The 23,131-nt window shown below is 56.2% G+C and overlaps 1 protein-coding gene across 2 annotated transcripts; it reads left to right on the plus strand.

Annotated features, from left to right (window-relative positions):
- The first annotated feature begins 617 nt into the window (after positions 1-617).
- Positions 618-22,391, plus strand: SMTNL2 (smoothelin like 2). 2 transcript variants are annotated; one of them, XM_006079665.4, is made up of 8 exons: positions 618-1,107; positions 9,013-9,103; positions 9,620-9,862; positions 10,535-10,610; positions 11,508-11,687; positions 12,732-12,849; positions 13,138-13,289; positions 21,451-22,391. In XM_006079665.4, exons 1-8 carry the CDS (start codon positions 718-720, stop codon positions 21,575-21,577), a joined length of 1,377 nt encoding a protein of 458 aa, XP_006079727.1. In that variant the 5' UTR covers positions 618-717; the 3' UTR covers positions 21,578-22,391. The 2 variants fall into 2 exon arrangements, with proteins under 2 accessions (XP_006079727.1, XP_044795359.1); XM_044939424.2 differs by lacking the exon at positions 9,620-9,862.
- The last annotated feature ends 740 nt before the right edge of the window (positions 22,392-23,131 follow it).

A 23,131-nucleotide genomic window follows, 5' to 3' on the forward strand; every position in this document is an offset into this window, starting at 1 on the left:
ATTCAGCCCTAAGCACACCCTCTCCTCTCTATCTGACCTCAGCCACTCATGGATCCCCTAGCAGGGGCCTCTATGTGAACCCCCAGGCCCTGTGACCATTGGCAGTAAGGATAAAAAGATCTTACTATCCAGAGTGGGTTGCGAGGGGAGAAGGCACAATTGTAGAGTCAGGGAGGGACCTCACCACCTGTCTCCTTCTCCCTTAGGTCTTATGACAGGTGCAAGAAATTCCAGACAAAGACTCCATAGGTGAGTATGTGCTTGTGAGGGCCGTGTGCATGGCATGGAGGGGACAGTGACGGGCCCAGGGTGAGGGTCAGGGGTCTGAAAATTATTGCTGAGGCTTTCAGGTCTCTCTGAGCAGGGTGTGGGCGTGTGTGTGTGTGTGTGTGTGTGTATGCCTCGGGGAGTGGGGTCGGGTGGGGATGTCTCCACTCCCAGTAGGACTTGCCACGGAGGACCTCCCTCACCTCGAGGCATCCAGCGGGACACCGGGGCGGGGGCAGTCTCCGGAGCCGCTGACCACGCCCCTGAGGGCCCGCCCTCGCGTGGCGCCCAGTCCCGGGGCTCACTGGGCCCGCCCCGCCTTCCGCCCGCCCCTCCCACCGCCCCTCCGGATGAACCCAGCCAGGGGTGGCCAGTTGCGGTCCGGAGCTGCGGAGCTCGACTATTCTCTCCGTGTCAGGCCGGATCTCCCAGACAAACAAGCGCCCGGCCATGGAGTCGGCCCCCGACGCCGAGGAGGCGCGCACAGTGCGCGAGGCGCTGGGCCGCTACGAGGCGGCGCTGGAGGGCGCGGTGCGCGCTCTTCACGAGGACATGCAGGGGTTGCAGCGCGGTGTGGAGCAGCGCGTGGCCGAGGCGCTGCGCCTGGCGGGGCCGCTGGCGCGCACCGTGGCCGAGCTGCAGCGCGACAACCAGAGACTGCAGACGCAGCTCGAACGCTTGACGCGCCAGGTGGAGTCGCTGGGCTTGACGACCGGGCTGGCGCCCGCTCCCGGCACGCCCAGCCCTCCGCCCGTGCCCGGCGTCCCGAACCGCGCGCCGCGTCTGGGCACCGCGCGGTTTGCCAGCCATGCCACCTTCTCGCTGTCCGGCCGCAGCCAGGTGAGCCTAGGGGAGCGCGGGCGCCTGTTCGCGTGCGCCGGGGGAGAGTGGCTCCGCGACCCCTGTCGCCCCCTAGGTCCCGAGCGCGTGCGCCTGCCGCTGCGACCCGGTCGTGGGGAACCACTGGCTTAGGCTGCCCGCCGCACCTGTCTCGGACCCCCTCCCTTCTTTGCAGCCACGTCCCATTTTCCCCGAGCTCTGTCCCGCTGTCTCCACTGTCCTTTGGCACTCGGGCGCTGTAACACCAACCCCGGCCTGGCCGACGTGTTGGAATGGTCAGCAACACCCCCCACCCCCTACTTCCCACCTCCGTTGACTCGCCCCTGTGATGCCACTTCACTGAGGCCTGACTTCTCGGGTTATTGATTAACCCAGGTGGAGAACTCCAGCGCGGTGTGAGTGTTGGGGGCAGGACGCAGTCTGTTGGGGCGCAGCTGGGCACAGCCTTTGGGAACTCACCGTGGCGGGGAATCCTTACCGTGATGGGAGAGACGGGGTTGGGGTAGAGGCCAGAGGAACCAGTCCTGAGCAGTCTAGATTTCTGGGGTCAGTGACTGGCCAGCGACCCACACTGTGGGGGCGGGGCAGAGGCCGGTGTGGACCAGTCACTGCCCTGATCACGGGGCCTCCTGGAGTGGCTCGTTAGAATGTTCTCTGGTGTGCACAGTGGCCCTTGGGTGGGGTTTTCCACCCTGCCCCTGGCTTGTGCTCCAGGGTTGGGTTTCCAGGGTCTGGGTAGTTTGCACCTGCCGTCCCTCTCAGTTCAGTCCATCACTCATTCAGATCTCTTGTGTGGGCTGGGCTGCACCTCAAGGGGCTGGAAGCGGAGGGGGGAGGTTATCAGATTAACCTTTGCCCCTAGAGGTCCCAGCCTGGATGGGAGATGGCCCCACATGGAGCAGTTCCAACAGTGCTGGCAGCCAGAACGGGTGTCTCTCATCCTAGCGGGTTTTGTCCTGGAGGCCTAGGACCTGCTGCTGCAGGGCGTGGTGTGTGAGGCTGTACCAACCACCTCAGAGAGGCTCAAAGGACTCAGTGGCCAGAGGGGAGCCTGGTGGGGTATGCGAGGAGAGGGGTGAGTTGAGAAGGCCCCCAGATGATGGGCCAGGGAGTTGGGCTTTGTCTTGGGGGGTGGGGTGAGAGGTTCTTAAACATGCTGGTGACAGAGCCCCTGAGTGTCCCAATGTCAAGGAACATGTGCGTGCGTGCGTGCTAAGTCACTTTAGTCGTGTCCAACTCTGCAACCCTAGGGACCATAGCCTGCCAGGCTCCTCTGACCATGGGATTCTCCTGGCAAGAATACTGGAGAGGGTTGCCATGACCTCCACCAGGGGATCTTCCTGACCCAGGGATGAAACCTGTGTCTCTTAAGTCTCCTGCATTGGCGGGCAGGCTCTTTCCCACCAGCACCACTTGGGAAGCCCGTCTAGAAATATGGATACACTTAATTCTGTCCTTTGAGCATGACCACTACTTGGCCAGGATATAATATCATCACTGTGAGATCACATGCACCTAATAAACTGTGTCATCGACTGTTTCTGAGCTTTATTTTAACATACATTTGCTACTTGTCTACTCACAGAAGCAGCTGTCTAAGTTTCAGAAAAATACTCTGAGTCATGTATGCATATGTACATGAATTCACACACATATGTAGAAGTTTCTCCAGTCTTCTATTTTAAGTGGGAATTGGCCTTCAGTCACATGGGGCTTCCCTGGTGTCTCAAATGGTAAAGAATCTACCTACAATGTGGGGGAGACCCGGGTTCAATCCCTGGGTCAGGAAGATCCCCTGGAGAACGGAATGGTAACCCACTCCAATATTCTTGCCTGGAGAATCCTATAAACAAAGGAGCCTGGCGGGCTACAGCCCATGGGGTGGCAAAGAGCAGCGAACACTTTCACTTTCATGTGGGGTGAACTAGTCCTCTTGGCTGTTGGGTGGTGGTGAGGGGCACTGGCCAGGGAAGGAATAGGCTCCTCCTTGTATCCAGCAAGCTCCCTCATGGATGGATGGGGGTTGGAGGGCAGTTGCAGGCATGGTAACTTAAATGCCATGGTCCAAGGAGAAGACAGCCAAGGGTGGGTGGAGGGAGCATCGGGACTGCCTTGCAGTGCTGTCTTGGAGGGGCAGTCATCAGGGTGAGACGGTCTTTGGATGTGAGCAGGGAGGCAGGGAGCGCAGCCCTGCTGGGGGACTCCTGGGTCACAGATCTGTGGGGAGGCCAGTTCCCTTTGGGTTGTCCTGAGGGTGAGGGACATCCTGGTGAAGCTGACCAGAGCAGGTGGAGTCACAGATCTGGTCAAGGCCAGAGGTGAGGAAGACAGCAGGGCAGAGCTGGTGGGTGAAGCCCTAGAATGGGTGGGGTCTTCAGGGGAGCAGAGGGAGAAGGTGAGGCTGGAGCCCTCTGCGGAGGTTGAGGAGCTGCCAGGGAGCACGGAGGTCCCAGAAAGCTCATTCTTAGACTTGGAGAGAAGGCGGGGGCCCTTCTGGAAGAAGGGGTTGGGAGTCATCAGGGATGCCGCAGCCTCTTGGAGCCTCTTGGCGGGTCAGGATGGAGACACAGTTGGGGAGCAGGTTCTGGGCTTCAGAAAAGCCTGGAGTGGGTGGGGCAGCGGGCAGAGTTCAGCACTGTGGGTGGAGGATGGTCGAGGTCTCCCGTTGGGTCAGAGGCTCTCTGGGTCCCAGGCAGCTTCCCCCTGCCCCGAGGCACTGGCCTCCACTTCTCTTGCGGCCCACCTCTCAGGATCACCCACCCGGACTCCAAGCCAGTTTCTGGCAGGGAGGGGCGCTGTGTGGAGTCATCCGCACGTTGTCGCTCTCCAGCTGTGACCAGCAGCTGGTGATCAGGCGCTTGGTCATGAACAGGGAATCGGGTCTCTAGGGCGAGACTGGAAAGAGTCATAGCTAGGCGCCAGGGCTGTCTGGCCTCTCAAACTTGTGTGTGAGTTTGTGTGTGTTGCTGGATGGGGGAGTCTAGGTGTGAGGGTCTTATCCACGCATGAGAGCCAGTGGTGACAGTGGTCAGGCAGTGTGGAGGCTGGTCTGTCCACTGCCCCTCTGTGGTAAGCAATGAGATTTAGAGACTCTCGGTTGAGACCCTTTCACTTCCTGCTCTTTCAAAGTGGGAACCACCAGGGTTGGAGGAGGGTTGAATTCAGCATGTACATACGCTCCGAACTCAATGCAGAGTTGATTTAATAATCCACTTCTGAGTGCACAAACTTTGACCTTGCTAGGTAGTGAGCAGCCAGGGAGGCTCAGGGAGGAGCGAGAGGGCAGGGCGGTAGGGTGGGAGTAATCAGGGAGGACTTCCTGTAGGAGGCCTGAGACCCTGCAGCAAACAGGAGCTGCTTAAGGCTCATTTGCAGTGAGGCTGTGGGGACATCTCTCAGCTGGACCTCAGGTCCCTTGTATCTCAGGAGGACTGGCCCAGCCCTGTTTGGGCCCTGAGCCGAGCCGGCTGAGTAGTTATGACATTGACATCTGCCCGGTGGGTTCATAAGAGTGTCCACGAAGCCACAGTTGTGTTCTGGCCAGTGGAGGGAGCTGGCTGGGGGCAGCCTGAGGCCGGGCCAGGCCCAGGCCAGGAGGCTGCACCAGAGTTGGTCCCTGGAAATGTCCTTAGCTGAGCCGGAGCCACCAGGTCCCCATGTCAGAGGCAGTGGGGCCCCTCCCGAGTGGCTGCCAGGAGCAGCGTCGAGATTGGACGTGAAAGAAACCAGACTTGCCTTATCTGCCTTCCTTTCCCAGACACACTGTGTGATAAGAGAGTTAAATGCTTTGGGGAGAAGTTTGAATTGAGTCTTTAAAACCGGTGGTGTGAGTGAGTGAGGAGGAGGAGGAGGCTGGGGCAGCCTTGTTAGGGGCTCAGGATGGGGGTTGTGCTGGGCCTGCTGACGTGCGCCCCTGTCCACACGCACAAGCCCACGTGGAGTCAGGCAGCCCCAAGGATGCCTGAACTATTATTATTCCTGCCCTCTCAACAGTGTTTAAAAACTTCCCCAGGAAGAGTGTCTCTGACTTACCTCCCCTCCCCCCACCCCCACCTCCCTGCCTTCCGCCTCTCTCCCTAACATTCCTGGGCCTGGACTCCCTGACCGGGAGCCTCCCCTTTCTTCAGACAAAGCCCAGGTCTTGGGGCTGTGACAGTTGGCTCCCCAGGACCCGTTTGGTCCCCAGGGCTCTCCGGTGACTTGACTTCTACCCTGGCCCCAGCATGCAGAGGGCCCCCCTGTCCAGTCCCTTCTCTGTGGCTGAAGCAGGCTTCCCCCACCAAAGGAAGACCACTGCAGGGGTGTGCTGGGGGCCCATGGCTGGGCTTGGGGACTCAGATCCCACTGGGGCAGTTACCCCACCCTTCCCCTCATTGGTGAGACAGCTTGGGCCTGATTGCACAAATTTGTCTCGAGCGGTCCTTCCTGCTCCTGGAAAGCACGAGCGCTTTGTGGACAGAGCCCGGGGTTGGGATAGGAGACCCCAACCTTGACACTGCTGCTGCCTTTAGTCATGGGGTGAGGTTAGGGGTGACTCCAACCCCCAAGCTTCTGTGACGATGAGTTGGGGGCTGGCCTCTGAGGAGCCCCTTGGTCTGAGGTGTGGGCTGAGCCCTTTTCTTGGATGAGCAGTGGTTTCCGTCTCAGGCGTGGGGGAGTGCAGGGCAGGGGGAGCCTGGGAATCTCGCCTCCCAGCGTGAGTCAGTCCAGCCCCTTTCCTCTTGCTTTGCTGGAGACCCCTTGATGCGAATTCAGACCCTGCCTCCTGTCTGATGGTGGTGTCTGGTCCCCTGGGCCATCATGCAGAGCACGGGGCCTGTGCCGTGCAAGAGGAGGTGTCTGTGGGGCCCCACAGAGAGACCCACATTCCTGAGAAGATGGTTTCACCACCAGCTGGGCCCTCCAGGCCCCTGCCTAGACCTGCAGAACCTGTGGGACCAGGGTAGGGTGTGTGTGGGGGGACAGGGAGCCCCCGAGCTGAGCACCCTGCTGACAGGCGGGGCTGGAGTTCGGGGTGGACTGGCTGTTTCCCCTCCGTCTGCTGAGTTAGCTTCAGGTTAGGCTCTAGGGGTGCCCCCCACCTTGAGGGGCCAGGAGAGGCCCCCTCTTCTCCACTGTATCTATGAGTGGTTGGGAACTCTCTCTCTCCATCCTTCTGAATCAGAAGTTGGAGGGGGCCACCTCCTCTCCAAACCCAGGCTTGATCCTATGCTCTTCCACTTCCCCAGGGTCCCCACCCCACAGAGGGTCCCATCACCCTGCTAGAGTCTTTCTCTCAGCCTCTAAGCATCGTCCCCCTCTTCCGCCTGGGTGAGCCCTTCAAACCCCTTTCCCCACCCCTACGCGCCCATGATTGCGGTTCCTGTGTCTCCTTCTCAACCCGAGGCTGTCTCCTGCCTTCACTTCTACCTCTGACTCAGCTCCTAAACTGTCACCCAGCACCTCTTTTTGGGTTAACCCCAATGGACCCTCTTAGATCTTGCCTTGACCTTCTTTTCCTTGGCCCGAGGCCACCTTGGGAGCCGCTGACGCGCCAGCGTTCTCGTTGTACTTCCACCTGCCTTTCTCAGTGTTTTTTCGGTTTTCTTCCTCCTCCCTCTGGCGGCTGCTCCTCATTCTCCTCTGCAGATGCCTCCTCTGCCCCTGAACACGGTGCCCATCCCAGGCCTCTTCGGCCCCCAGCCAGCTCTTCTTCTGGGCTCTGGACGTGAGACCCCTGCTCCTCTATTGTTTGTTCATCCTCCCTCTGAAACTTCAGACTCAAATATCCAGCTGCTTCCTGACCTCAACTCCCTGATGCCTCAGGCGCTCCTAATACTCACGTCCCAAATTGAAGTCCTTATTTTCCCCCCAGTTCCCCCTTCTCTCTCCGTAGTCACATCCCCCAGGCCCAAAGCCCAGGCTTGGAAGACGTGTGACTACCCCCCACCCCTCATATCCACTTACTCTCCCCAGATGCTGAGTCCTTTTTGTCCTCCACTCTTTCGCTGCCCCATCTCTGCTCCCCAGATCCCCACCTGAGACTAGGGAGGTAACTGGCCATCTGGTCACCCATTTCCATGCCACTGTCTCATTGGTTTCTGAAGGATGTTTCTAAAACAGAGCTGACGGCCTTCAGTTCCTTCTTGTCCAAGGAGTCAGGTCCAAGCTCTCCAGGATGGCACCTTGAGCTGCTTAGTGCCCCGCCCCCCTCCACCAGATCAGAACACTTTGGGCCTTGATGTCTATGTGCTTTGGCAGGTATCAGTCGCTCTACTGGGAATGGCTTCCACTCCTGGTCCACCTGGCTTACTTTTGCCGGGCTCAGCCACCCCTGCTTCTCTGACCCGCTGGGCTGGATGAAGTTTGTCCTAGGCACGCACCCTCATGCTAGATTGATGTCATCTGCTCACAGTCCTGGCTCCCACACCACACTGATCCCCTCATGGCAGGGTGGATACCTCTTGTACTCGTTACAGTCATAGCTGAGCCACTGGGGCCCAGGGATGGGCCGTTGTCATCTGGGAATCTGGTAGACAAGGGGGCCAGTCTGACGGTGTATAAGAAGAGTTATGGCCAACCTCTCAAGCCACTCATTGTGGGCTCTGAATAGAGCCCCTGATTGGGGTCTGCCTCTGTCTTCTCTTGCCAGGCAGACCCCATCAGGCTTACAGATACTCTGTACTCTCCAACCTCCCTCCACGTAAGAAGGGTAGGGCCAAGGCTGAAGAGAACATCTGTCCTGACCACGAATCTTAGCTGTTTCTTACTGGGTAACCTTGGACAGTGCGTCTCCTTTTTCTGAGCCCTCAGGTCCCATCTGTAAAATGGGTGTGCTAGCATCGGCCTGGGGCAACAGAAGCAAAGTGGTGTAAATGGCATGCACGGGCAAAGGGCCTGATGGCTTGGCAGGCTTCAAAATGATGGAGGTTTGCGTAGCCTATCCCCTCATCTCCAGCAGGGAAACTGACCCAGAGGGGGCCCAACCGTCTGACTTGGGTCACCTGGCTCTTGGTCTTGGCTCTCTCTCTCCACATGACATCCCCAACTGCTGCAGGCCAGAGGGAATGGAGGGGTCGATGGAACCAATAAGGCCTCTGTACTCTGGACATCCAGGCAAATCTTGTGACCCTGCAGCCAATGAAAAGACCTCAGCATGAGGGCTTCAGGGCCAATTGTTGGCCCAGAAGGACCTTACTTAGGTCACTGGGTTTGGGCTCCCGACACGGCCCCAGGCCAGGTTCTCCTGACCCCAGTCATCTGGTCCCACCTGGGCAAAGGGGTTGGGTGCCTTGTGTATTCCTCTGGACTCCCAGCCTCTTTTTTTTTTCTTTAAGATGTATTTATTTTTGGCTGTGCTGGGTCTGGGTTGCTACGCACAGGCTTTCTCCACTTGTGGTGAGCATGGGCTACTTTCTACTTGTGATGTGTGGGCTTCTCATTGCAGTGGTTTCTCTTGTTGCAGAGTGCAGGCTCTGGGGGCTTCAGCAGTTACGGCTCATGAGCTCCAGAGCACGGGCTGAATACCTGTGGCGTAATGGGTTTAGCTGCTCCACGGCACGTGGGATCTCCCCAGACCAGGGACTGAACCCGTGTCCTGTATTGGCAGGTGGATTCTTTACCCCTGAGCCACCAGGGAAGCCCTGGAACTCCCAGTCAGGACCTTTACTCTAGCATTTTGGTGGTCTGGGACGAGCCCAGTGGAGGCTTTTGCCTCCAGGATCCTGGTGGTTCAGTTGGTGAGGCTGAGTCCATGTCAGCTTCTTATATGAATGGGGCCCATCACCGAACACCCTCTCCACCCCAGAAATGTCTCTCTCAAAATGTTTGTCCTGCCAAAATCAGGGAGGGTCTCTGGCCATGATTGTGGGGGAGGGGCAGCTGGCCCCTGCTGACTGGGTCTTGGCGGGGTTTGTCTCTCTATAGAGCGTGGACCACCATGACGAGGCCAGTGAGTTGGAGATGAGAAGGACCTCAAACTCATGCATCATCGAGAACGGGCACCAGCCGGGGGCAGGTAGGGGCTGACGGCAGAGGAGGGCGAACTGGGTAGCTTCGGGGTCAGGGCTTCAGCCGTGCCTCTGTGCCAGGCCAGCTCTTGCTTGGGACAGAGGACTTGCGCCTAAACCCCAGTGGGTGGAGAGGCTGACAGGAGAGCAGCCTCATTCAATGTGAAGTAGAGCTTTGTAAACACACAAAAAAATGAGAGGTCTTGGAAGGTGTTGAGCTTCCTTGCTTCTGGAGGAAAGCAAGCAGGGGCTGAGGAATCATCCAGCTGCTGAACTGGGTAGAAAGAGAGGCAACTATTTATTGAACTGTCTGTTCAGTAAACAGGCAGTTTATTGAAAGTTAAAGCAGATGCCAGGTCTGGTTGGAGCATCAGGGAGAGGTCAGGGAGGCTGGAGTGATCGGGGAGGCCTTCCTGGAGGAGGTGGGAAGAGGGTTCACAGAGACTGGAGTCCTCCTGGGAGGGTCTGAAGCCCCTGTGGACGCCACAGCTGACAGCTCCACCCCTGCTGGTCACATGTTCCAGATCCAGGTGACGGACCCCCCGAGGCCACTCAAACCATCCCAGCACCAGAGCCCCCCAAGCCTCGCCCTGTGAGCCTCTCCTTGCGGCTGCCTCACCAGCCAGTCACAGCCGTCACGCGAGTCTCTGAGAGGTTCTCTGGGGAGACCTCAGCCACAGCTCTGTCGCCCACATCTGCCGCCATCCTGGGGGGCCTCAGCTCGAGCCCCAGTGAGGCTACCACCCCCTGGACTCCCAGTCCCAGTGGTAGGAGCAGGAGGGCATGCATGGCCTCAGAGTGGGAGGGAGGGCAGGGGCTGGGGTGGGGTGGGGTGGGGGTGTTGGCAAGAGACTCAGAAAACCTGGGCCAAGCCCCAGCCTCCCCAACCTGTCACCGTGACCCCTTTCCCTAGCTCGGGGCCCCTCCTTCCTGACTTCTCCGCTAGAGATGCTGTGAAGTAGCATCAACCCTGTAGGATACCGCCGTGGCTTTTCCTACAGGTCCAGGTTGCGGCTGGAAGGTGGCCTCTCACCCTGCACACTTTGGCGTGGCCCCTGGGGCCTGTTTGGGCCCTGGGGTCAGGCCTCAGTGGCAGGTCCTGGGGTTGGGCTGTGTAGGTTTCCAGAATGAAAACTTGGGATCAAAGTGTTTATGGGCTCGCAGCCCAAGAGGCCCTGGGCTCTGTACTCTCAAAAGCAGGAGGGAACACTGTAAAAGGCCTCTTTTATGTCACTGCTCTATGTCCCCAGCATCCTTTGTCCTCAAGTGCTAGCTGAGGCAGGGCCAGCTTAGCCCAGGGATCCCGCCCATGCCCTGGAGTGACGCTGGGTAAAGGGCACAGGGCCAGGTCAGTGGAAGGGAGGCAGGCAGTGGTGCCCCCCACGTCCCACACCCTGAGGCCAGGGTTTGTTATTTATCTCTCTTGCCTTGTCCCTCAGAGAAGAATTCTTCCCTCCCACGGTCTCTGTCCAGCTCTGGCTTCGGGGCAATGACGGCCAGCAGGAACAACAACAGGTGAGTCTGAGTCAGGGCCCCAGTCCCTGGTGGGGAGGGGTCGTCCCTCCCCAGGAAGCATCTGAGCTTTGCCTTGGACCCAGGCTGCCTGGGCCCCTGCAGGGAGCTCCCTGTGCTGACCTCCAGGGAAATGAGGCAACGAGGCTAGGAGGTAGAGGGTTTTATGGCTGCAGACTGGTTTCACTGAGGAGCCTTGAAAGCAAGTCTATGCACAGACTGGAGGGGGTGTCTCAGTCCACCCAGGAAGATGGAGCGTGGGACCATCTCTGCTTTCCTCTTCATCCATCCTGGCTGGGCCCCTCCCCTCCAGCCGGGTGCTTCCTGTCCCTGACTAAGGAGGTCCCTGGAGGTAGGACCCCCAGCCTGGGGCAGGTCTGCCGCCTTCTGGCCTACTGGGGTCCCCAGGCTCCCCCAGGCCCACTGGATTGTGATCAGAGCTGGGGGCGGGGCTGGCTTGACCTCCCCTGCGCGCCACCTCCTTTTAATAATGAAAGGAGGATTGTGACTTTCTGGCGAACTGTTCTGGGGGAGACAAAGGGGAGCTTTTCAGTGGTGGCATGGAGGGGGCCTGGCCCTGGGGGTGGCTCTGGGTTCACCTCCCGCAAGGAGAATGCCCCCCAACCCCAGGCACTGACACCTGCCAAGGGGTGATTACTCCCAGAGAGGGGGGCCCACGGGCTGTCTGGCCTGCCTCAGAGAACAGCTCAGCTCAGAAAACCTGCAGAACCGGTTGGGGACTACAGCCAGTGATGTTTCCTCTCTCCCTGGAGCCTGGTTGCTGCCTCATTTCACACTCAGTGGGGCAGGGGACCCGGGGCGGGGGACCGGGGGCCTGGCGAGCTAGTGATGGGCGGGTCTGTGTTCCTGACTCTGTGGTTCTCTCCCTCCCTGACTCAGCCCTCCGCTGGTGACGCCACCCCAGTCACCGCCATCCCCGCAGCCGCCAGCCGCGACTCAGGCCCATCGGCCCGGGGAGCGTCGCCGGGAGCTGGTGAGGTCACAGACGCTGCCCCGCACGTCTGGGGCACAGGCCCGGAAGGCGTTGTTTGAGAAATGGGAGCAGGATACAGCCGGCAAGTACGGATGCTCTCCAGATCAGTCAGGGCCCCCAGAGAGGCCAGGACTCAGACCAGGGTCAGGCAGGCACAGCGCAGCAAAGCTGGCCCTTTCTGTTCCCCAGTATGTGACCTCTTGGGCAAAACACAAGGTCAGGGCTGACTACAGGGTGGGGTGGGCTGAGAGGTAGGCAGCCCCAGTGGAGGGAGGAGAGGAGGGGGCACGCGAGCCAGGCAAGGCCTGGTGAGAGCCCAGCCCCCTCCCTGCATTCCAGAGGGGCCCCTGGACACCCTCACGCCCACATTCCTCACCCAACTGGAGAAGTTGGTTTCAGGGCGTGACAGGGGAGACCAGAGGGCAGTCCCTGGGGTTCCCAGTAGGAGCTGGGAGGTGACACAGTGAGACCCAGGGCCCACCAGCTCCTTCAACACCCCAACCCCACCCCCTTAGAGATCAAGTCCAACTTTGCAATTTATCCAGCCTTCCTTCCTCTGGTGATATTAACACATACTGCTTGAATGGTAGACCCAGGCCTGTATGATGATAACCCCACCCCAAGTCCCAGCTCTCAAGGCTCTGACTTTAGTGAGGGGGACAGACCCATGAAGTGTCCCGCTGACCCTGACACCTGATCTTGGCCATCAAGGAGTGTCCATAGGACCTAGAGTAGAAAACTATCCCTCTGGGCTAGGAAAGAGCCGTCAGGGAGGGCAGCCCAAGAGGGAGGCTCAGAGGAGGGTGGGATGAAGGGAAGTGGAGCGGATGCTCCAGGCAGAGGGGAGGAGCACGGGCCGGGTGGGCTTAGGCCCTCTGCCCCCGGATCACCAGCGTGGTGAGTAAAAGGCAGCCCAGAAGCTAGAAGCAGGGCTGGTCCGTCAGATCCCATCGAGGCAGGCTGTGCTCTGGGATGCGCGGCTCCTGCCTGGACGTGGGTGTGGGGTTGGGAGGTTGCATGCTACCTGAGTGAGCAGGTGGAGCATGGTCTCCGAGGAGATGGCAGCTGAGGGGCAGCCCCCCACCCCTGCCCCGCAGCCCCCACCCAGCAGGCCTGCCCTCTGTCCGCAGGGGGAAGGGCGAGACACGGGCGAAGCTGAAGCGCTCGCAGAGCTTCGGCGTGGCCAGCGCCAGCAGCATCAAGCAGATCCTGCTCGAGTGGTGCCGCAGCAAAACACTCGGCTACCAGGTGAGCCCGGCTGGGCCGCTGGGACCCCGACCAGAGGCTGGAGTGGGCATCGCCCCCGGCTGTCATTCCAGGAACCCCAGGGTTGGACGGAGGGGTAGGAGCTGGAGAAACCATGCCCTCCCGATGGGTCCCCAGCTGGGAGTCCAGCAAGCACGGGCACTTATTACTGAGCTGGGTGGATGGTTGCCTAGGGAGTGGCTGGGAGGACCGTGGGGTCAAGTCGGGTGGGGGAGCTGAGGCCGGCACCATACCCTCTCTCCACCTCATCCCCCTGCCTTGGCCTCACAGCACGTGGACCTGCAGAACTTCTCCTCCAGCTGGAGCGACGGGATGGCCTTCTGCGCCCTAGTGCACTCCTTCTTCCCTGACGCCTTTGACTACAACGCACTGAGCCCCACACAGCGGCGGCAGAACTTCGAGCTGGCCTTCACCATGGCCGAGTGAGTCTTGGGGGTCAGAAGGCGCGGTTGCTTTGGCCAAGCCCCAGCTGCCGAACAGCAGGAAATTGAGTAATATCTGCCTGGGGGACATTTCAGACTTCTCCAATGGGTCCATTTTGCTCCCCTAAATATGATCAAAAGTGTTGATTATAAAATTGCCTACCTTCTTAAGACGTGCTCATAGAGAGAGGAGGGGCTTCCCTGGTGGCTGAGAGGGTAAAGAATCTGCCTGTAGTGCAGGAGACCTGGGCTTGATCCCTAGGTCGGGAGGATCCCCTGGAGAAGGGAATGGCAACTCACTTCAGTATTCTTGCCTGGAGAATTCAATTCCATAGACAGAGGAGCGTGGTGGGCTACAGTCCATGGGGTTGCAAAAGAGTTGGACACGACTGAGCGACTTTCACATAGGGAGAGGAGGGGGTGAGGGGTGATTCTGGGGTCAGGAGGTGCTGGGGAGCATGGGATTTGGTTATAGGTTGAGGGCTACCCCAGGGCGTCAGGAGAGTGGCAAAGGGGTGTATCAGTCAGGACTCTGGTGGCGGGTTGGCGGGGGTGCATTCAAATTGAGTAGGCAGAAGAGTTTAACAAAGGGATTCCTTGTAAATGAGTGGGCTGGTGTGAGGGAAGGAGCCAGGTGTCCTGCGATACCCTCAGGCTGGGGAGAGCAGCTCTACACAGAGGGCTGGCTAGTAGAGCCGTGCTTTGGGGCAGTGGGTTGGTGCGACCAGCTCACAATGACCGGGCAGGAAGGGTTAAGAAATAAATACCCTGCCTTCCCCATCCTCCAGCCCTCACCCCAGGGCCTCCTGTGCATTGAACACAGAGGCAGAGGGTGGGGGAGCTGTTGCCAGTCCAACGAGTCCCCCACCCCCGTCCAGGGCAGGCACGGGGGTAGAGATGAGGGTATTGAGGGCTGCCTTATGCTGGGAATTAAGGGGAGGAGGGTTGGAGGGCAGTAAGGCCTCCCGGAGCCCGAGTTTCCTGGAGGGAACATTTATCATTCTCTCCTACCCGCCCTCCTTTTTGCCTGGGGGGTTGAGCCTCCACCATCCGGCGTGCCTGGCCCCTTCCATGTCTTGTCTGCAGCCCTGGTACCCGTGTGCAGGAGGTGCCCCCCGTACTGCCTTGCTGCCCCCCTCAGTCTGTTCCAGCCCCCACACCTGGCCCCGAGCCTGGCTGGAGAAGGAGTTGCAGGTCACAGGTTGCATCCCGGAGCCCAGTACCGAGGGCCTCGCCCGGGGGACAGATCGGAGAACCTGAGTCTGATCGCTCGGCCCGCCAGCGTTGCCCCGTTGTGTTGTCCCAGATGACGTGCGTGGCCCCTCGGCCCCCTTGGGGTCACAAGAACCCCTTGTATACTTTGAAAGTCATTCCTTTCTTGGCTGCTTGGGATTAGCTGTCATCCTAATTGCAGAAACAGCTCTGGACGGAGTGTGTTACACAACTGAGTCCAGACGATGCTGAAGGAAAGCCAAGTGTAACAGCTCCATGTTGGGAAGGGGGCGTCTCCCAGGAGGAGATCCAGCTGTTTGCAAGCCTAGAAAGGGTGCCTGTCAAAACAGCACATGGTCAGAGGGTGCAGGGCCTGGACCTCTGATGTGGGCACCCCAAGTCCCACACACGCTGGGTGAGGCTACCCTTGGCTGACCCATCGAGTTCAGGGGGCCAGGCCATGCCAGCTCATGCCCTGGCTGCCTTCGTCACCCTAAGCCCTGGACCAGGCTGGGCTTGTGCAGGAAAGAGGGTGGGGGGGGGCCCTGGGATGGTGGCCCTGCACCCCAGCTCTCAGGGAACACAGATTCCCTTGGCAGCCGGAGCCAGAGAGATTCGTGGCTCAGCACGAGGTTTGAGCTCACAGCGCCTGCAGACTCCAACCAGATGTTTCTTCTATTCCCAAATCAGGGGCGGGAGTAGGGGGAGCCTGCTCCAGGTTTTGCCTCTCTCCTACCCAGAGAAAACAACAAGGTAAAAATTGGCCTTGCCTCCCTGTGGCCTGAGCCTGCTCCAGGCTGGCTGGGGAGGGGAGGATGGTCTGTGGGCCCCTGAGATGAGTTCTTGCTTTTCTGCTGACTCGAGAAGTAGGGGAGGGGCAACTACAGTAGGCCTGAGGGGGAGGAAGGTGCCTCCCCCCATGAGTCATCTGGGATATCACCTCCCAGGTACCTGGGGGAGCAAGCTATGGGGTGGGCCTGCCCGCCCAAGACCTCCTGGGAGGACGGCAGCTTGGCTTACCTAGTTTCCTGGACAATAAGTTGGTTAGAAAAGCTGGAAAGGGAGACTTCCCTGGTGGTCCAGAGGTTAAGAAATCCGCCTGCCAGTGTCGGGAACGAGGGTTCAATCCCTGGTCCGGGAAGGTTCCACATTGTGTGGAGCAGCTAAGCCTGTGGGCCAGAGCTACTGAGCCTGCACTCTAGAGCCCACAGGCTGCAACGACTGAAGCTCGGGCGCCTAGAGCCTGTGCTCCGCAGCAAGAGAAGCCACACAGTGGGAAGCCTGTGCACCACAGCTAGAGAATAGCCCCCTCTCGCCACAGCTAGAGAAAGCCTGCACAGCAATGAAGACCCAGCACAGCCATAAATAAATATTTTTTTTAAGCTGAGGAAAATAAACTAAAAAAATAATAATGATACAAAAGAAAAAAGCTGAAAAGAAAACACAGGGAGACCTCCAGGAGAATACTGATTATCAGCATCTTAACAGATGCTGGAGTTAGACAGAAGAGCCAAGCAGACCCACAGGGCTATGAGAAGCCATCGGAGACCACGGGGGCAGCAGGACGGACCTGAGACAGGCAGGCTGCGGCAGGCACCGTGGGGTGACCGGAGGAGGGAAAGCGGCAGGGTCAGGGCTCCCTGACATCAGGAGGGAGATGTTTCCAGACCCTTCAGTGAGCAAGGGGTCTTAAAAGCACACACCTCTAGAACCTGGGGAGTGAGAGGGGTTTGTGTGCCCCTCTACCAATAATTTGCCTCCCTGGAGATTCCCGGGGCCTAATCTGTGTGAGTGATGCGGTGCTGACAGCCCAGTGAGCTCCCCTTATTGGACAGGTGCTCAGGGCTTGGAAAGCGGGAGGACCGGCCCGTATTATGGTTGTGTGACCCTCCGCGCTCTGCTCCCCATATCTCCAGGCGTTGTGCAAGCCCGACCCGGGCCCTGTGCCTGAGGCTCCCCCTTGCCCTGCGGAGAATGTGTCCTGCTCTCAGGTTACGGCCCAGCTGAGGAGCTTCCAGGCTATTTGTAGTGCCCATGTGTCTGAAAAACCAGATAGGGGCTGTAGTCAAGCCCTGGCATCCCAGACTGCATTTAGAAAAGGCTTAAACAAATAAAAATAGCCCCTCACACACCTCCTCCATTTCCCTGACAGCCCTGTAGGTACTGAAGATCACAATAGAAAGTAATAGGAGAAAACCCTCTGACCCTTTCTTAACCCCAAACAAGGTGGGGCTGAGTAAATCCATCTAAAGTTGGTAGTAGGCAGAGGGTAACTCTGGTTCTTGCTGTGCGGTGACATTTGAAATGATCTGTACTTTCTCCTCGGGACTTTTATTCCATGCTGCTCCAACTGTTTAAAACAAGCTTGTATTATTTTCACAAAAGCAGTCATGTTTTCACTTAAAAGGCAATCAGGGCCCCTAATATTTTGAGACTGTGATGTTTTTATATAAAAGTCAGTGCGCATCATCGTTTTCCTTTGCTCACATCCCATCCCAAGGAGCTATGTCCACAGCTACAATAGGAATCTTGTCGTTACTGTCATGGCTGGTGGGGTGGGGACGAGATGGATGTGGCTCAGTCCCTTGGTTCTTTGCTGGGGAAGCCAGCATCTTGCCCATGGCTTCCTGTCTGGGGGGTAGAGGGTGATGACAGGTTCAGACCTTAGTGCCCATCCTGAGGGCCACCCTGGGCAGGGGCAGGGATGTCCTTACTGGGAGGCCCAGCGCAGCCTCTAGAATGAAGCACAGGTTGGACAAAACTCAGAACATGCCAACGATTCTGGGTGCTCTTCCATGAAGAGGGCTAGAGAGAAACCAGAACCACCAGCTCAGGGCAGAGGTCCCAGGTACCCACTGTGGGCACGGTGAAGGAAGCAGACATGTTTAGTTGTAGGGAAAGATGTGGATATTAAGATTTTCTCCTGGGACTTTCCTGGTGATCCAGTGGCTAAGAGTCTGTCTTCCAACGTGGGGACATGGTTTTGATCCCTATTTGGGGAACTGGAATCCCATATGCCACAGGGCAAGTAAGCATAGCACCGCAACTGGAGAAAGCCCACAAGCTGCAATGAAGACCCAGAGCAACCAAAAAAAAGACAAAGAATTTTCTTCCAACATGCGAAAGGCTCTTCTGTGGGGAAAAAAGTTAGACTGAGAATAGCCTTGTGGGGACAATAGGTAGAAAGGACTTAGAGGCAAAATAGCATAAGAAATGCGAGGAGGAACTTCCTCATGGTCAGAGCCTGCCATGGTCAGAGCAGGGCAATTGGAACCATCCTTGAAGGAAGTTAGGGCCCCTTCCCTGGACCTGGATGTGAGCACAGCCGAGGCAGGGCCTCCATCGGGAGTTGGTGTTTGGAGGATGGGATTTCAGTTCTCTTCCAAGGTTGAGGTTTAGGGTTTGAATGGTGCCCACATTTCCTGGAGGGACTGACTACTGAGGTCACTGCTGTCAGAGGTGATACCTGGGCACACACTTGGCATCCTCTGACTGCAGCCCTGGGAGGGAGGGGGAGAGAGAGAATCCTTGTGCTACAGGTGAGGAAAAGGCTTCAGATGCTACCTGATAGCTCAGAGAGGTGGACTCAGGTTGAAGGCCTCCCCAGGAACTCAGATTTTCAACAAAGCACCTTTGCATGCACACTCTTGTCAGAGCGCCAACCCCCTTGACACTGAGCCCCACCCTGGCCCATCCTGGGGAACAAGGGTGCCCGCTCATCGGTCCAGAAGCACTCGCCACCCCATGAACCCATCAGATTTCTTTACTAGCTGCTCACTCCAAACCCAGGGGGACGCAGCAGTGGGATCCAGAACAGGTGTCTCTGTTTGACCCTGACATTTGGTTTCTGATCTGGGGCCTGGTATCAGGCCAGCACCAAAGAACGGCCTGTGCTGATGTTACACAGCTTGTCTTTGGAGCAAGCAAGCCAGGGAGCCGGTAGGGACTGGTAGAAAGTTCTCGGGGTACTGGGCGTCAACAAGCCCGCCTGGAAGGGGAGCAGCAGTGGGAAGCTGATTTCTACCCCACCCCCAGGAATTGGCACAGAAGGCTGGAGCAATGAGCAGAGCCAAGAGCTGAACCCAGCTCTTTAGAGTTCCAGTTCGGGCCACTTTCCCCTGATGACCCACTCTGATGTTTAGAGAGAACCATGACAATACAAACAGCAACGGTGATCACCACTCACAGTTACTGAACTCTCCATGCCAGACGCCACTCGAACTGCTTTGTGTGATTCGCTCATTAATCCCTCCCACCGCCCTGTGAAGTGGCTGTTATTCCAGATGGGGAAACTGAGGCCCCAGGAAGTTGTGTCCTGCTCAAATCATGTAGCTAGGAAGGGTGCAGCTGGAGTGTGAATGCGGACACTTATATCAGTTCAGTTCAGTCACTCCATCGTGTCTGACTCTTTGGGACCCCATGGACTGCAGCACGCCAGGCTTCCCTGTCCTTCACCAACTCCCGGAGCTTGCACAAACTCTTGCCCATCGAGTCCGTGATGCCATCCAACCATCTCATCCTTTGTCATCCCCTTCTCCTCCTGCCTTCAATCTTTCCCAGCATCAGGGTCTTTTCTAAATGAGTCAGTTCTTCAAATCAGGTGGCCAAAGTATTGGAGTTTCAGCTTCAGCAACAGTCTTTCCAATGAATATTCAGGACTGATTTCCTTTAGGATGGACTGGTTGGATCTCCTTTCAGTCCAAGAGGCTCTCAAGAGTCTTCTCCAACTCCACAGTTCAAAAGCATCAATTCTTCAGTGCTCAGCTTCCTTTGTGGTCCAACTCTCACATCCACACATAACTACTGGAAAAACCATAGCTTTGACTAGACAGACCTTTGTTGGCAAAGTAATGTCTCTGCTTTTTAACATGTTGTCTCGGTTGCTCATAGCTTTTCTTCCAAGGAACAAGAGTCTTTTAGTTTCATGGCTGCACTCACCATCTGCAGTGATTTTGGAGCCCCGAAAAATAGTCTCACTGTTTCCCCATCTATTTGTCATGAAGTGATCAGACCAGATGCCATGATCTTAGTTTTCTGAATGTTGAGTTTTAAGCCAACTTTTTCACTCTCCTCTTTCACTTTCATCAACAGGCTCTTTAGTTCCTCGCTTTCTGCCATAAGGGTGGTGTCATCAGCATATCTGAGGTTATTAATAGTTCTCCCAGCAATCTTGATTCCAGCTTGTGGTTCATCCAGCCCCTCGTATATGGGGGCAAAAAGACCAGGGACCCTGGAACAAGAGGGCACACAGTTGCTGAAGGAAGGACACTGATGACTGGACCAAGTGCAGTTGCTTTTGGGCCTTCTGGGTCTGGCCACATCCGGTGCAGGGTGGGAGAGGGGCTGTGCTGTGCATCACAGAGGACCCCTGCCATTACTCCTAGGTGCATGCTCATCCCCACGAGACCCTGAAGCCCGTACCTTCGGTTCCCACCCTCAGCTGGGAACAATGGAGGGAACGGCTTTTTTTCCAGCCCAGTGAAAGGCCCCGGTTTCCACATTCTTCTACCTCAGTGGGCCAGAAGTTAAACCAGTATTTCCCAGAGCATGAGGCCTAGGGCAGAGTTGAGAGAGGCTCTCAAGATGATTTTAAGCAATTTTTAAACCTTGGAGTTTTTGTGACCCTTGTATGCATGCTTAGTCGTGTCTGACTCTTTGCGACCCCGTGGACTGTAGCCCACCAGGCTCCTCCGCCCATGAGATTTTCCAGGCAAGAATACTTGAGTGGGTTGCCATTTTCTCCTCCAGGGGATCTTCCAGACTCAGGGACCTGCATCTCCTGCATTGGCAGGTGGATTCTTTACCACTGAGCCACCTGGGAAGCCCCTTAATGGCTCATGACCAGCATTAAAAAAATTGAAAAAAGAAGTGGGGAGTGAAAGATGAAATCTAGAGAAAATATGAATAGTAGAAAGGGTCAATATTTTTGTGAAACTTTATTTCCCCATACAGGTATGTGTATGCTGAATCATGAAAGATCTCTAACTATGGGTTATGGTTTTAAAAAAAAGGTTAAAGACTGTTTTAGGAGGCATATGGGTAGATTTATTTTTTACCTGATTCATTTTACATTTATTTTCATAGTCTATGCTGATTCTCCATACACTGTTGTTAGACATTGGATTTTTTTAGTGAAATTTAATTTCAGAGCTAGATGTTTATCAATAAAACTAACCATTTGATTCATATAAATTTGACTAAATTAATAAAAACTGAAATTTTTTTTAGCAGAACTTAATATTTAGTGAAACCTGAAAGGGAAATTGAATTTCACTGAAAATTTAAAGTAAGTTTAGTTGGGTTTCCCCAGTGGCTCAGATGGTAAAGAATCTGCCTGCAATGCAGGAGATCCCAGTTTAATCCCTGGGTTGAGAAGATCCCCTGGAGAAGGGAATGGCAACCCACTCCAATATTCTTGCCAGGAGAATCCCATGGACAGAGGAGCCTGGTGGGCTACAGTCCATGGGGTCGAAAAGAATCGGACACAACTGAGTGACTTTCACTCACTACTAGTTAACTAAAGCGGCTTTTCTGGTGGCTCAGTGGCAAAGAATCCACCTGCCAATGCAGGAGGTGTAGGTTCAATCCCTGGTTCAGGAAGATGCCCTGGAGAAGGAAATGGCAAGCCACTCCAGTATTCTTGCCTGGAGAATACCATGGACTCAGGAGCCTGGCGGGCTACGGTCCATGGGGTCACAGAGTTGGACACGACTGAGAGACTGAAATACAACAGTCAAGTCAAAACACGAGTTGGAACGGTGCTTCCTCCATGTGGGAGTTCGGGAAACACTGCATTAGAGAGAGTAACTCCACAAACTCTTGTGGGGTAATGTGAATTCCCTACTGGGGGGCACTCAGGAGCCTCCAGCTCTGGGCTGAGCTGTGTTCCCCAGCAGTGATGCTGGCTGCTGGCTGGGGCTGACATTCTGATGTGGCTTCTGTATTTCAGGAACCTGGCCAACTGCGAGCGCCTCATTGAGGTGGAGGACATGATGGTGATGGGCCGCAAGCCGGACCCCATGTGCGTCTTCACCTACGTCCAGTCTCTGTACAACCACCTGCGCCGCTTTGAGTGAAGCCCCTTGGGGCTGGAGAGCCAGCCCCCAGAGAAGACAGTGAGGCCGCCGGTGTCCCCGAGTCAGGAGGCCCCCTTGAGCAGAGCTGCATACTGGTGTGAGAGCGCTGTTTGTGCCGAGTGACTGCACCCCCCCACCTGCCCGGCTGCATTACTGATGAAAAGTACCACTGAACTGCGCTCCGACTCATTACAGCCAAGGGCTCCGAGGAAAAGGAAGTATTACTGGAGAGAGAGAGAGAAATTGGTGCTAAGTAATTCTCTTCCTTAAAAAAAAAATGCTTGTCTGTAGATTCCGGAAGCCTGAATCACAGTGTTCCTTCTACTGAACTGGATCCATTGGCTTTACAGCGTTGCATTGATTACAAAGTGTTGTTTGTTTTTTTTTTTATCAGAATAGCCAGAGTTTTCTACTTCCTCCCACTATTGTAGGTTCCTTTCCTCCCTTGCTCTGGGCCCCTGCCAGGAAACAGAGACGTATAATCAGCAGCTTGACAAGGATGACTCAAGTCTTGGGAAGAAACGGTTAATCACTCCGGGGTCCTGGGCAGCAGATGACCTACACGTCACCTCAGCTCTCTGGGGAGAGGGGAAGGCTCTCGCCTGGTCCTGTCCTTCCCAGGAGGGCCCCACAAGTGTTTGGCTAAGAATAGGCTCTTGGGAAGTTAACACTTTTAGGGAAGGACAGGCCCTTGGTGCTGTGAGGTGGTTTTTATTCACAGCTTTTTTTTTTTAGGGGATTTGCTGCAGATATTTATAAAAAGTAACTCCATCTGTACCATTGACTGTTTGTACATAAAATGATGTGTCTCACCTTGCTTGGGATTTTTTATTTCATCTGGGAATAAGAGCTTTCACATACATGCCAAAAAAAAATCTACTTGAAACCGCAACCCCCCCGCCCCCTGCTTAATTTTTTGTACCAAAATCACCACCCAGAAAGTTGAAATCACATTTGCTTTTTTTACATTTGCCTGTTGGTCACCCATCTCCACATCATCGAAGGAGTATGGACAGAAAGTACCCACCCCTTACAGTTCTGTGTCCTGGAAGTTGACTGACAGATCTGTGATCAGCGGTGGGGTGGTCCCACACATGGGGGAGTCCATTGAAGGGCACTGGTTTATTTTCACAGCTGTTTGATTGTAAAAAAAAAAAACTGTTAGGTTTTTAGTAAGACATCTTTAGATTCTATAAAGCCACAGCTATTAGGTTATTCTTATTCAAGAAGCATTTTCCAACTGGGTTGGATTTTAGCCATGAACTTGGAGAATTTCCCTGTAAGGAGCTAGTATGTGTCTCCAGCTTATGCAGAGGGTTCTAACCACCAGTATCTGGGTGCCTTCTCAGAGTCACCTGTGGTCCCCTGTGTTGGGGGTCAGAGCTCTTTGGGGGTGTCGAGAAGAACATGATAGAGCTTGCCAGCTGGGTGATAAATAGCCTTAGCAGATTTGTTTGTTCAGAGCTGCCCCACTCAATCACTCAGTTGTGTCCGACTCTTTGCAACCCCATGGACTGTAGCCTGCCAGGCTCTTCTGTCCATAGGATTTTCCAG

Source organism: Bubalus bubalis, chromosome 3 (genome assembly GCF_019923935.1).
Source record: "Bubalus bubalis isolate 160015118507 breed Murrah chromosome 3, NDDB_SH_1, whole genome shotgun sequence".
In the NCBI taxonomy this organism is placed as follows: domain Eukaryota; kingdom Metazoa; phylum Chordata; class Mammalia; order Artiodactyla; family Bovidae; genus Bubalus; species Bubalus bubalis.